The following is an 11,960-nucleotide window of genomic DNA, read 5'->3' as shown; positions in this document are numbered from 1 at the left end:
AAAAAATTATAATTTTTAAGGATATATAATTGCATGAGTAAGATATTTCTTAAAATAAATCTTAAGTTTTATTCTAATGTTATAACTCACAACCAAGCTTATAAATATGTTTAGTTATTATATTACAACATATTTTATTTTTAGTAATAAAAATTACAATTCATGTTGTAATTTCCATTTATCATACCAAACGTACCCTAGGAGGGTAGTTATATTGATATATATGTATATATATATTATACAAAGAAGAAAATAGCCGGCAGGAGGAGGAGACAGACATTAGACAGAGAGGTTATATTCATTCATTTATTTATTTAATACAATAGTTTCCCGCCATTTTGAGCATTGAAAAAGCTCAATTTTCCCGCCAAGAGCGATCGATCTAAGAGTCAAAGAAAGAAATCAGAGAGAGAGAGAGAGAGAGAGAGAGAGAAAGAGAGATGGATAGTGGGACGATGATGATAAGGAAGAAGGTGCAGAGGAAATGCAAGATAAGAGGATACACTCTGAAAGTCGATGCTCTCGATGAGATCCTCTCTTTCGTCAACCGTTTCCAAGGCGCTGAAGACGACGCCCTCGACCTCCTCCTCGACCATCTCCTCGACCACGATTCCTGTATATCTCTTTTTTTCTCATCTAAATCTAAATCTAATCTAAATGCATTCTCTTTACTCTCTTTGTTTGTTTGTTTGTTTGTTTTCAGTGAAATCTTCAATAATCGACAGGGAACCCGTGCACCGTGTCGTCACCCTTTTACTAGAAGCCGAAGCAGCTGTCGACAACGACGTTGACGACGAAGCCACCGGTGGGCCCTCCTCCTCCTCTGCTATTCGCGTTGTTGATGCCTTCTTCGTCCCCAAATTTCGTTACGACCCCATCAAAAAGATTTTCTACGAGTATGTCATGTCACCCTCTCCTCTTCAAAAAAAAAATTCTACTACTATTACTTTTCAAACTTAGGGAAGGATAAAAGTGCAATTCAGCAATGTTCTAATCTTTTATGCATAGAGAGTGGGTTATTGAATTTGATGAATGATATTGATAGGCATACGGGAAGTCTAGCAATTCATGGGGAAGCTTCTGCCAAAGCGGGTTTGTATAGGGACCGCTTCCTATTACTGTTCCAGAGGCTTGCTCGTGACCACCATTTTTCCAAACCTGCGTTTGATACTGAAATTTCACAAGTTGGAAGTTGTGAGGTGCTCTCAAAACTCAAAACTCAAAACTCAAACCCACATCCACTTTATTAATTAATTTTTCATTCATTGACTCTGATTCTGAATGCTTGTGTCTGCCAGATATCTCCAATTCAGTCTCTAGTTGGCCAGACTGGAAGAAGATGGGTCATGGGTGTGATATCTCAATTGGAAGATGGCCATTATTACTTGGAAGACCTAACTGCTTCCGTCGAAATCAATTTATCTAATGCAATATCCTTAACATACTTACGTGACTGTAGTAATACTTAATTTGACAACTACTTGGTAATGGCGTATAAAATCTTCATAATTCTGTTTGCTACACTAGTTTCAATTGGCTCTGTGGATTGTCCCTTTTTTTGAATTTTGTATTCTTTACTTTGGACCCATTTTGGTGCTGCCTGTTGTGTTCAAAATGGAGATATACAAACAGGGTTTTTCTTTGACAAGGAATACAAGATAACTACAGGGTTTTTCTCAGAGAATACCATTGTTGTAGCAGAAGGTGAGATGCTCCTAGAGGGCATATTTCAGGTTGGTGCTATATTTCGTTTTCTTGAAATCTGCCTTTAATAAATCTGATCTTTTAACAACTGCAGATATTTTCTCAAGTTTGTATGTGCTTTAATTTTTATATATTTATTATATATTACTCTGTAATAATTTGTCCAAAAACAATTGGTTTTGGCAAATGACAAGGATTTTTTGGTAAAAAAGTTTTTTTTGTTGCTTCCATGATGTTTTGGGTCAGCACATTGGACATTCAATCAAAACATCTTGGAAATTTTCAGTACCTCTTGTCTTGGCAGTCATGTTTTGCATTATTGGGAATATTGGTTCTGGAAGAAATACTAATATTCATACCGATAGTTTAATGTTCCTGTCTACAAAATATGGTGTCTGCTATATAATTTAGGATGGTCTCCTATAAATTTATAAGGAAATTCTTCTAAAATTATAATCTCATATCATTAATTTGGAACTAGGGTACCAAAATGTATTGTATAAGAGACTAAGAGTGGGGTTCTCGATAGAGATGGAGGATATTAATGTATGAATTCAATTAATGTAACATAGTGGGCAAATCCTTACCTAGACAGTTGATGATTTTTTAGAAAATTTTTGTACTAAAGGAACCTCATACCTTTTCTTTTCCTTTCTTTTCCTTATTCTAATTAAGACTCTGGCTGTTCTTTTAACTGTTGAGCAACCAATCTAATTTTTTTTTTCTCACCTTGCAACTGTTGTGAAATCATCATAATAAGTCTCTCACGTGTAGACGTTTTAATGTTTGAATGAGGTAGTATCATTTTAATAAGCTCAGTGGAATAATTATGATGTGAGGTTCCAAAATTATCTAGCTATCATAATTTTGAATAAAACTTGTCATTACTGAGGGACATACTACTTTTATACTCTGCTAGCAATCTTGTTTTGAGAATCACATGTCTATTTTCCAAAGTTCCATGAGCATCTTTTGAGTTGATTTTTATGCTAAAACTTGCTCTCTGTTGTGAAGGTAATTACTTGTGGATTTCCTCCATTAGAGGACAGAGATAAGTCGCTCAAATCACTAGCAGGACATGACTTCTTCGGTGGTGGCATACTAACTAAAGAAGAGACTGTATCTTATAAATTGCCTTTGCTATGATTAAGAATTGAAAAAGCATTTCTAGTAAAAAAAAAATTGAAGTTTCTTTGATAACTTTTAACACTTTTGAATTCATAAAATTTCCTATACTCTTCCCATAGCTCAGACTTGCAGAGTTTGAAAAGAGAGCAGTTAACGACATGTTTGTCATACTCTCTGACATTTGGCTAGACAATGAAGAGGTGATTAATGATGTCTCTCTTGTTTATTTGTTTTTTTACCTCCTGAATAGCTCAGTCTAATCTTTATACTCTATTCTTCATGAGAAGGTTATGGGAAAACTGGAGATTGTCCTCAATGGTTTTGAGAGTGTTGAGGTGGTTCCTTCCTTATTTGTATTCATGGGGAATTTTTGTTCTCACCCCTGTAACCTTTCCTTCCATTCTTTCTCAAGTCTCAGGTGAGATATAGCTTACTCTTGTCTGATAATAACAACAATAAAAATAATTATGTCAAGTAAAAGGAATAATGAGCAACTGAGGTGTGCAGATCACAGTTCGGCAAGCTTGGGCAATTGATTGCAGCCCATCCACGGCTTAAGGAACATAGTCGATTTCTTTTTATTCCAGGACCTGATGATGCAGGTATACTAAACTGACTACCACATACTTCAAATGTCCCTCACATTTAGTGGCATGCTTGAGAAAATTCTTATTTTTTGACATTTTCAGGTCCATCAACAGTTCTACCCAGGTGTGCTTTACCTAAATATTTAACTGAAGAGCTTCAGAAGCACATTCCAAATGCCATATTTTCAAGCAATCCTTGCAGGTTAACCTTTCTGATCACTTGTGAAGATAGGTTTAATATCCTTCCAAAGACACTCTCCTGATGTCTGCAGCATTGAATGTTATTTTTAAGTTGTGTTCTTTGATTGAAGTACCATCTGATAACGGAAATAAGAAAATGTAGTTATGAGATTGAGATCATAATTGTTGCTTGGAATTTGAAATTATCTTGTGCGCTTGCTAATAGAAACTGATGTGGCTATAATTTTCCTCATAATTATACATTTATCATGTGTGTACAGAATCAAATTCTATACCCAAGAAATTGTATTTTTCCGTCAGGATCTGCTCTATAGAATGCGTCGCTCATGTCTGATGCCCCCTTCTATGGAAGAAACTACCGATCCTTTTCAGCATGTAATCTGTTCTTTCTTTCTTATATCTTCATATTTTTTAGATACATCTTTGACCCATTTTTTTGCTTGTGGATATTAGCTGATTGTGCTAAATGGCTTTTGAGCTTTTATTGCAGCTTGTTGCTACCATAACTCATCAAAGTCATCTCTGTCCACTCCCGCTTATTGTACAACCTATTGTCTGGAATTATGACCACTGTCTCTATCTCTATCCTACTCCACATACGGTACTGATACTAATTCCAAATGTTTTGTGCTTTGTTTAACATTGTTATGTTTTATGATGTTCTGAATCGCTCATTTTCCCGTCATTAGAACAATAAACACATGAAAGGCAAGGTCATCCATGGTAATGATGTTAAAAGCTATGATATACAACCAGAGAATTCAAATTGAATCTGTTGATTATATTTCTGATCTTTTCTCATAAATTCAAGAAAGAAGCGGATGTTGGGGGCAAAATTGCTTGACAACGTTAAATTATGATCTTGGAGGCAGATTTCTTGACTTGAACTCATTACATGTTCAAAATACATTGAAGAATGGGAACTTGTGGCTCTTTTTAAATTGATTCATAACATTTAAAACTGAATAACTGGAAAGAAATTAGACTTGCTGGCTGATGCCATCAGAACTGCATAGTGATTAGTTTTGACAAGAACAATCTGACGCTTGTTTCATTCTTGTCTTTTCATTCAGATTGTTTTAGGGGACAAAAGTGAGCAGAAGGCATTCAAATACACAGGAATCACTTGTTTCAATCCCGGTTCCTTCTCAATTGACTATACATTTGTGGCATATCGACCTTGTACTCAGGAAGTTGAATTGTCAGCCCTGTAGGCATTTGTGAGATGCTGCATGATTGTCAGTGATGAAGGAATCTGAGCAAGGTTTTCTACACTGTTCTTCAGCAGGCCAATCTGATTCAATGCATTCTATGTGATGTTAGGTGGAATAGGATTACAGCTCAATTGTTCCAATATTTAATTGAAAATTAGCCCTTCAATCACTAGAAATTTGTGGTGTAGAAGATTAGGCAGTTGATAGTTTTAAGTGGAAGCACATGGTACTTCTGGGGTAGAGAATTCTGCTGTCATGTAAATATTGCTTGTCAAAATGATTCAGTTCGTGCATTCATTATGTCTCCTTTGTAAAATCATGCCTTCAACAAACAGTGTGGAAAAATAGCAATTCCATCAATTCACTAACGAAATGATTTAAAATATAATAAGGATTGTGGTGTCAACACACTAATTATTTAACTCCCTTTTGGTCAATCTTAGTATGCACTATGCAGTCTTTTCTATACATAGAAGAGAAGGGGGGGGGGGGGGGGAGGGGAACCTGAATATTATTTACAGGGGCCCAAAATAAAGGTATAAATGAATATAATTTGGAGTTGAGGGTCATTTTTTATAGGTATTTGATTTTGGGGGATCACTATTAGCATTTTCATATAAATTATGGAAGTTTCCCTCAAATATAAAGAAAAGTTCTTCCAATTTACCAAATGACTATCTAAATGAGCATTCACATGTATTTTAATTATGTTATTTATTTAAAAAGTTGTGTGACATTATTTATTTAAAAAGTCGTGACATTTTCTTACATGATTTAATGAATCATGTGGATCGTCATTTAAATAGTAATATAATAAGTTGGAGGATATTTGTCCCTCCCCCCCCCCCCCCCCCCCCCCCCCTTTCTCTTAAATCAAATTGAGGACTATATTTTAGCGAGAAATTTTACCTTCTTAACTTCCACATGGTTTTATTTCAATGAAAAGAAGCAGATGAGTATGGCATTTGGGTAATAAAACCCCTTAGTTTCAAATCTCAAGCCTTGAGAGGGAACCTTTTTTTTTTTGGGCTCAAATTGGTGTGGAGACTTAAATTAGAGGTTTGGCTTACCTCTAGTATTTTTTTATAACTGGAATCTCATTTTATTTTAATAAGAAACTGTCATATCACTTACTAACTAAATAAAAAGTGGAGATTAAAACTCATTATCACTTGCTTTTGTGTATTTAAAACAAAAAGAGATTTCTAGTTAAAAAACTACTGGAAGTAAACCAAACTTTTAAATTAGAAACAATTCGACCTTTTTCCTCCTTGTATGCCTGACCATGGTCTTGAAGATTCAAATAGCTGTTTTCCATGCATTTCCTTTTGTTTTCAGGGATGTGCTTGAACAATATGTTTGTATGGGGACAAACATGGGCATATGGTTCTACAAATCCCTTTTTAGGAATTCAGTAATAGACAGAGTTAACAAAATCGAAATATATGATCTATACCAACTTTTTTTATGCGTCCATAGCATCTTTCTACGTAGTTGTCTCAACTCTCAAATCTATCATCATTGGTGTGTTTTTCTTTTTCCAATACCTTCTACTACTGTAGTTTTGTCTCCTCTCTATGTCAGGTTTAAACAAGCATACTGATCTTTTAGATATACTACTTATGTTTTTTCAATTAAAATTATAGCTCTATATAAGGTTTTGCAGAATCCATTGGCTGCTATAAATTATCACCTAAAAAACAAAGTGCTCTCTTCTATATCATCCTTTACATCAGGATAATTCCTTGTGTTATATATAGCAGGAAAAGTGACAGTATTAATATGATTTGTATAAAGATCCATCTACATGTGAGTTAATTACAGAAGGAACCTTCCATATTAGTGGTAGCACTCATTTTGTTTTTAGCATCATTGATGTTTTGACTGAGAACATAGAAATTGGGATGGCAAGGAACAGTTGATGAGCAGGTATTCCTTCGTCTTCACGCAGACATTATATAATAATTTCGACCTTTGTGGAATACACCGTGGCACGAAATTTGACAATTTGCACCCCTAGCTTGGGAATTTGTGATTGGATATTGAGTATGTCATCAACTTAGTGGCCTTCTTTCAGTGAATGCTGCTGCACTCTTGAGTAATGTTGAAGATTCTTGATGCTTTTTCTCCTTGATTACCTCTAGATTGGGTTGTTATGAGGATATAAGCTCTTCATCAGTCAGAATTTGAACACGACAAAATGTTGTAATCATTTTGGACTTGTGAGCTTATTGCGCCAATCTACACTTGAGCCGAAAGAAATGTTTTGAGTGCATTTGTTCTTTATGCTATTGATAGAATATCCTACTTATAATACTATAAAGCAAACCCTTTCTTCAATTACACGTCCAATACGCTAGTGGGAGCTCTGTAGTATCAATCAAAACATAACTTACTGACGACTGCAGTAGCTCATGTTTTGAAGACATCACCTTCAAATGTATTTATATATATATATATATATGATACAAAGTTACATGCTGTTACTTTTATCTGTTAATCTTCACTGTTTCAACTCAAGCGAAAGAGATATGTCGATCCAGGAAACATATAGGAAAAGGCGCATCCAGTTTCAATTACAAAATATAAAGGTGCTATATTCCATCAAGGTTAGTACAAAAATCCATTTAAAGGAATGTGTATCCGTGCCAAACAATGACACTTACATCTCTGTCTTCTACCTAATACCCACAAGCCCAAAAGTGAGTTGCACTCAATAAGCATATATATATATATATATATGTTCTATTCTATTTATTATTTACCACAACCGCTGTATTTTAGAATAAACTTACTATTTATAAAGTTCTAAAAGAGTCAAGAATAGATATATATATATATATATAGACACTACTATACTGGTACTGGTAGTGGTGAAAGAGATGGCCTTGACATTTGGAGAACAAACACAATGAAAATAAGATGAAAATAGGGAAGAAAATTGTGAATTGGGCGGTGATTGTCCTACTCCTAATATACATTGGTAGGTAGGCGTACCTCTTCTTGAGTCAAGCTTAGAAAAGCTAGAATCCTTTCAAATGGTTCACAAGTTGGCTTTCATTCGGTGGTTTCACAGTTGAGAAGTTTAGATGAGTGTGGACCCATGGCCTTGAGAAAACCTTTATCCCACACGAGGTGACTATGCGTCATATCAGATGATGACTTGAACCAATAATTAAGGGCATAAATCTGAATTTATTCACAGCTTAATAAAAAGTAGAAAGTAACAGGTTTTACAGATGATGACTTGAACCAATAATTAAGGGCATAAATCTGAATTTAGTCACAGCTTAATAAAAAGCTGAAAGTAACAGGTTTTACGAAAAACATATATGTCAACATGTTTATTCAAATTAGATGGCTAAGTCTTGTTGTTAATGTGAATATATATATGGGTTTGTTTAATTTGCGACTGTGCGTGTCTCATGCATATCATATTGTAGATATGCTTGATAATCTTTTTCGTTTTTTTAAGGTTCTAGTGTAATATACAAGGAAATTTTCTACAGGTGTGATGATTACATTTACACGCATTCATGTTTTTCCACTAGCAGAGATGTTTATAACAACATTCTCTCCAGATCCAGTTATATAAGATTAGTTAAATTATCCAGATTGACTAGCTAATTAATAAATGTAGCCGGAATCTTATGCTAGCTAGGGAGTGTTTTGGTGATCCACTGTGAAGAATACTTGGATTGTAGTTCACTAATTACATAGACAAGATGCCTTGCCTTATTGGGTTTAATTAACTCGGTGTTTCTGTTAGACAAGATTGTATTTATTGTTAGGAGAGACAGCTTCAACAAGAAATCCTATGGTTCTATATTCTAATAGACATGCAAATGTGTAATAGAATGAAGTTTCCTCGTATAAAGAAAATTAATTTTGGTCAATATAATCGCTGAATGGCTTGAAGAAAAAGTAGGTAAAGCTGGTGAACAGTCAAGAAAGAGCTCTCCGTACATGAAGCAGTTAGGAGCGGTAATCTGTAATTTAAGGAACATAGATATTTGGCCTTCCCTTCAGGTTAGTGCTAAAACAGTTATATTGGTTCGACTACACATTTTCGGAAAGGAAAAACATCGCTGCAAATTTGATATTCCTCGCTTGGCAAAGCTTGTAGGAGAAAGTTACATGCGTTGACTGCAACTTCTCTTACGAATTTGTTACGAGAAAAGGGAAAGATTGTTTAACCAAGGTTGCGTTTGGAAATTTGAATGTGAATTTTGGTTTGGATTTTAAATTTATTGATTTTAGTTAATTCATTAATTTTAAAATTTTAAAATCCATGATGGATTTGGTCTAATCCAAATCTTTCATTTTTAAAAACTATCAAATATAGTATTTGAATTTTAATCACTTAAATTCAAATCCACATGCCCAAATTTTGTTATCTAGAACTTTGTACTCGAATCCATCATATATGTTAAAAAGCGTAATTATACCCCCCACACTCTATTTTATCACACCTAAAAAAAGAATTTAGGTTCCTTTTCTTATGTCTTAATTTCACTATACTTTTTAATTACTTAGACCTAACATTCCTTTTTCCTCAACCCTCGACATAAAACATATCTCAAAAAATGATTGATTCATTTTTTGGAAAACATTTTCCAAGAAAACTAATTCATTTTAATTTATTGTTTTTGATTACGAAGCCCTTCTTTCAACCTTTATTGAATTCCACTCGCCCAGTCCTTAGTTAGTGTTGACTTTGCCAACCTTTGGATGTTATTGTGAGTCTTGTGATGCTTTGGTTACGTTCGGTTGACTTTGTAAATGACTTGCACGAACAAGTATTGCTATTTCTTATGATTCTAAATAATTATATGAACATAATTTTTTTCATTCACAAAAATACCCTAAATAGAAAACCATTTTATAAAGAAAATACCCTAAATAGAAAACCTTTTTTTTTTAAAAAAAAATTCTTTAGGATATTTGGGAAATTCAAATGGAAAACATATCTCAAACTCACAATTTACACACAAAAAATATAGTTAAATAAATTATTTGAAAATTTGTCACATTTTAGTATGTTTAAGTTGATATTTTTCGTCAAAACAAATAGAGTGTAAGGATATGCTTGGTAACTATTTTTTTCCCTTATTTTCTGTGTTCAAAATCAATTTTTTATTTTTGAAATTAAAAAACTTGTTTGATAACCCAAAATGGACAGAAAAAAAAATTGTTCTCAAAACTCAATTTGTGAAAGAAAGTGAAAACATGTAGAAAGTTGTTTTTAGTTTTTAATTTTCGAAAGTCAATGAAAACACGCATTTAATTTAATGAATTTGTCTCATTTGATGAGTTAGCATTAGAGTTCAAATTCTAGTAACGACATATTTTAGTATTTCTACTTTTTATTCAAAAACCTATCTTTTTAATTTCAGCTAACCAAAAATGTTTTTTGTGGGGCCTGTTATTTAAAAGGGTATAGAAATCCTCAGAAGTGGGCTCAGGGCCCAACGGCCCAATCCGAGGACGCTTAGTTATCCGAGGATAGTGTAAAAGAATTATTGAGGGGATAATATAGGAGAAAATGATGGATATCGTGTATAGTGGCATGGCACACGTCCGAGGACATCAAAGTCCAAAGTGAACGTAACTTTCATTTTATTTAGAAGACTCTGCAAAGTTGTATTTGAACTGAAAATTGAGTATAAACCTAAGGAGGAGTCGGGGAAGGTAGCAAATATCTTCCAATGCTATCACCTCCACATTAAATGCTTTCCAGCTAACCCTCTGGCCGCATTAATGTGGAGGTGATACCTGAACAGTAACTAAGTAGCTTTATGGTCACTGAGCAAAGGTTCCGGTAGGTGCTGGATGGGACAGAAAGGAGTTCCCAAGATGAGAACTACACGTGTACGATGGAAATGGAGAAAAGAACGGAGTATATAACATGGAAACGGATGATATTGAAAAGAAAAAAAGAAGAAAGAACGGATATTCCATGCATAAGAGAGGCTCACTAAAACCTAGCCGAGGAGAATTTTTCTCATAGATCAACCTTACATATCCCTTATTAATCAGCGAATATAACCTTTCCTGTCGAACAGAACTAGTTCTTGTACCCATGCTCTAAAAATTTATTGTTTGGGCTTGTTGGGCTGAAAACCCATGCATACTCTAGGTCCAATCCAATTTGAGTCCCTACAATTAGCGTCGTCTGTGGGAAAAACTTGATCTGTTGAGAAGGAAAGGCAAGTGTGATACTTGCGATGGAAGGAGGAGTACCGCTGCAACCATTGACGGGCCCGCAACAGGTGGATGCTAATCAGCACCAGGCAGAGTCTAAGGGCTCTCAGCATAGTAATCCATTGGTAGCCCACGAACACAGGGGGGATCGTGAGGGAAGTCCACAAACAATTAATACAAATAGAAGTCGCTCTCGGGGGAAAGGCCATGTTTCCCCTGTAAAGGACGAAGGAAATATGCAGCGTGAGATTGACAAGTTGAAGAGGGAGTTGCGACATGAGTGACGGAGGCGTGAGGCTCATAACTCTGGGCACTCCTCTGAGGAGTCGGATGACACTAGTTATAGGCGAAGGTCGAGAACTCCACCCAGCGAATCTTTTTCGTGTGAGGAGGAGTACCACCATGGGCGAAGGAATAAGAGTCCGCCTCGCCAGGGTCAGGGGAATGACGCCTTGAACAAAGCTTTGAGTCAGGTCTCTAAGTCGCCCTTCACGCAACGTATTGAGGACGCTAGTCTTCCCCGGCGATTCCACCAGCCTGTGTTCACCATTTATAATGGTCGAACAGACCCAGTAGAACATGTTAGCCACTACAGTCAGAGAATGGCTATTCATGCCAGGGATGAGGCCTTAATGTGCAAGGTTTTCCCATCTAGCCTGGGCCCAGTGGCAATGAGATGGTTTAATGGCCTGAGAACTAATACAATTGACTTTTTTGAGAAGCTCACCCAGGCTTTTGGTGCCCGCTTCATTACATGTAGGAGGGTTGTTCAACCCCTGGGATCGCTACTATCCATGTCTATGCGGGAGGGGGAAACCCTGAAAGCCTACTCGGACAGATATTGGGAAATGTTCAATGAGGTAGATGGAGCTCACGATGACGTGGCTATGAACACTTTTAAGGAAGGTCTTCCAACCGAGCA

The 11,960-nt window shown here is 35.5% G+C and overlaps 1 protein-coding gene across 1 annotated transcript; it reads left to right on the top strand.

Annotated features, from left to right (window-relative positions):
• The first annotated feature begins 371 nt into the window (after nt 1-371).
• LOC112038614 (DNA polymerase epsilon subunit B) lies at nt 372-5,134 on the top strand. Its single transcript, XM_065765162.1, has 13 exons — nt 372-615; nt 704-896; nt 1,046-1,199; nt 1,299-1,431; nt 1,657-1,733; nt 2,719-2,823; nt 2,952-3,032; nt 3,120-3,250; nt 3,340-3,434; nt 3,522-3,621; nt 3,881-3,995; nt 4,111-4,221; nt 4,694-5,134. Exons 1-13 carry the CDS (start codon nt 441-443, stop codon nt 4,832-4,834), a joined length of 1,611 nt encoding a protein of 536 aa, XP_065621234.1. The 5' UTR covers nt 372-440; the 3' UTR covers nt 4,835-5,134.
• The last annotated feature ends 6,826 nt before the right edge of the window (nt 5,135-11,960 follow it).

The sequence above is a fragment of the Quercus suber genome, unplaced genomic scaffold (genome assembly GCF_002906115.3).
Source record: "Quercus suber isolate HL8 unplaced genomic scaffold, Cork oak 2.0 scaffold_611, whole genome shotgun sequence".
NCBI classification, from domain to species: domain Eukaryota; kingdom Viridiplantae; phylum Streptophyta; class Magnoliopsida; order Fagales; family Fagaceae; genus Quercus; species Quercus suber.
This window is presented reverse-complemented; position numbering and strand designations above follow the sequence as displayed.

Excerpts from the sequence above, each read along its gene's own strand:
- LOC112038614 (XM_065765162.1), top strand. The coding sequence starts at position 441 with ATGGATAGTGGGACGATGATGATAAGGAAGAAGGTGCAGAGGAAATGC. Across the intron at positions 3,622-3,880 it reads TTTTCAAGCAATCCTTGCAG|AATCAAATTCTATACCCAAG; the intron begins GTTAACCTTTCT and ends ATGTGTGTACAG. Across the intron at positions 4,222-4,693 it reads TCTATCCTACTCCACATACG|ATTGTTTTAGGGGACAAAAG; the intron begins GTACTGATACTA and ends CTTTTCATTCAG.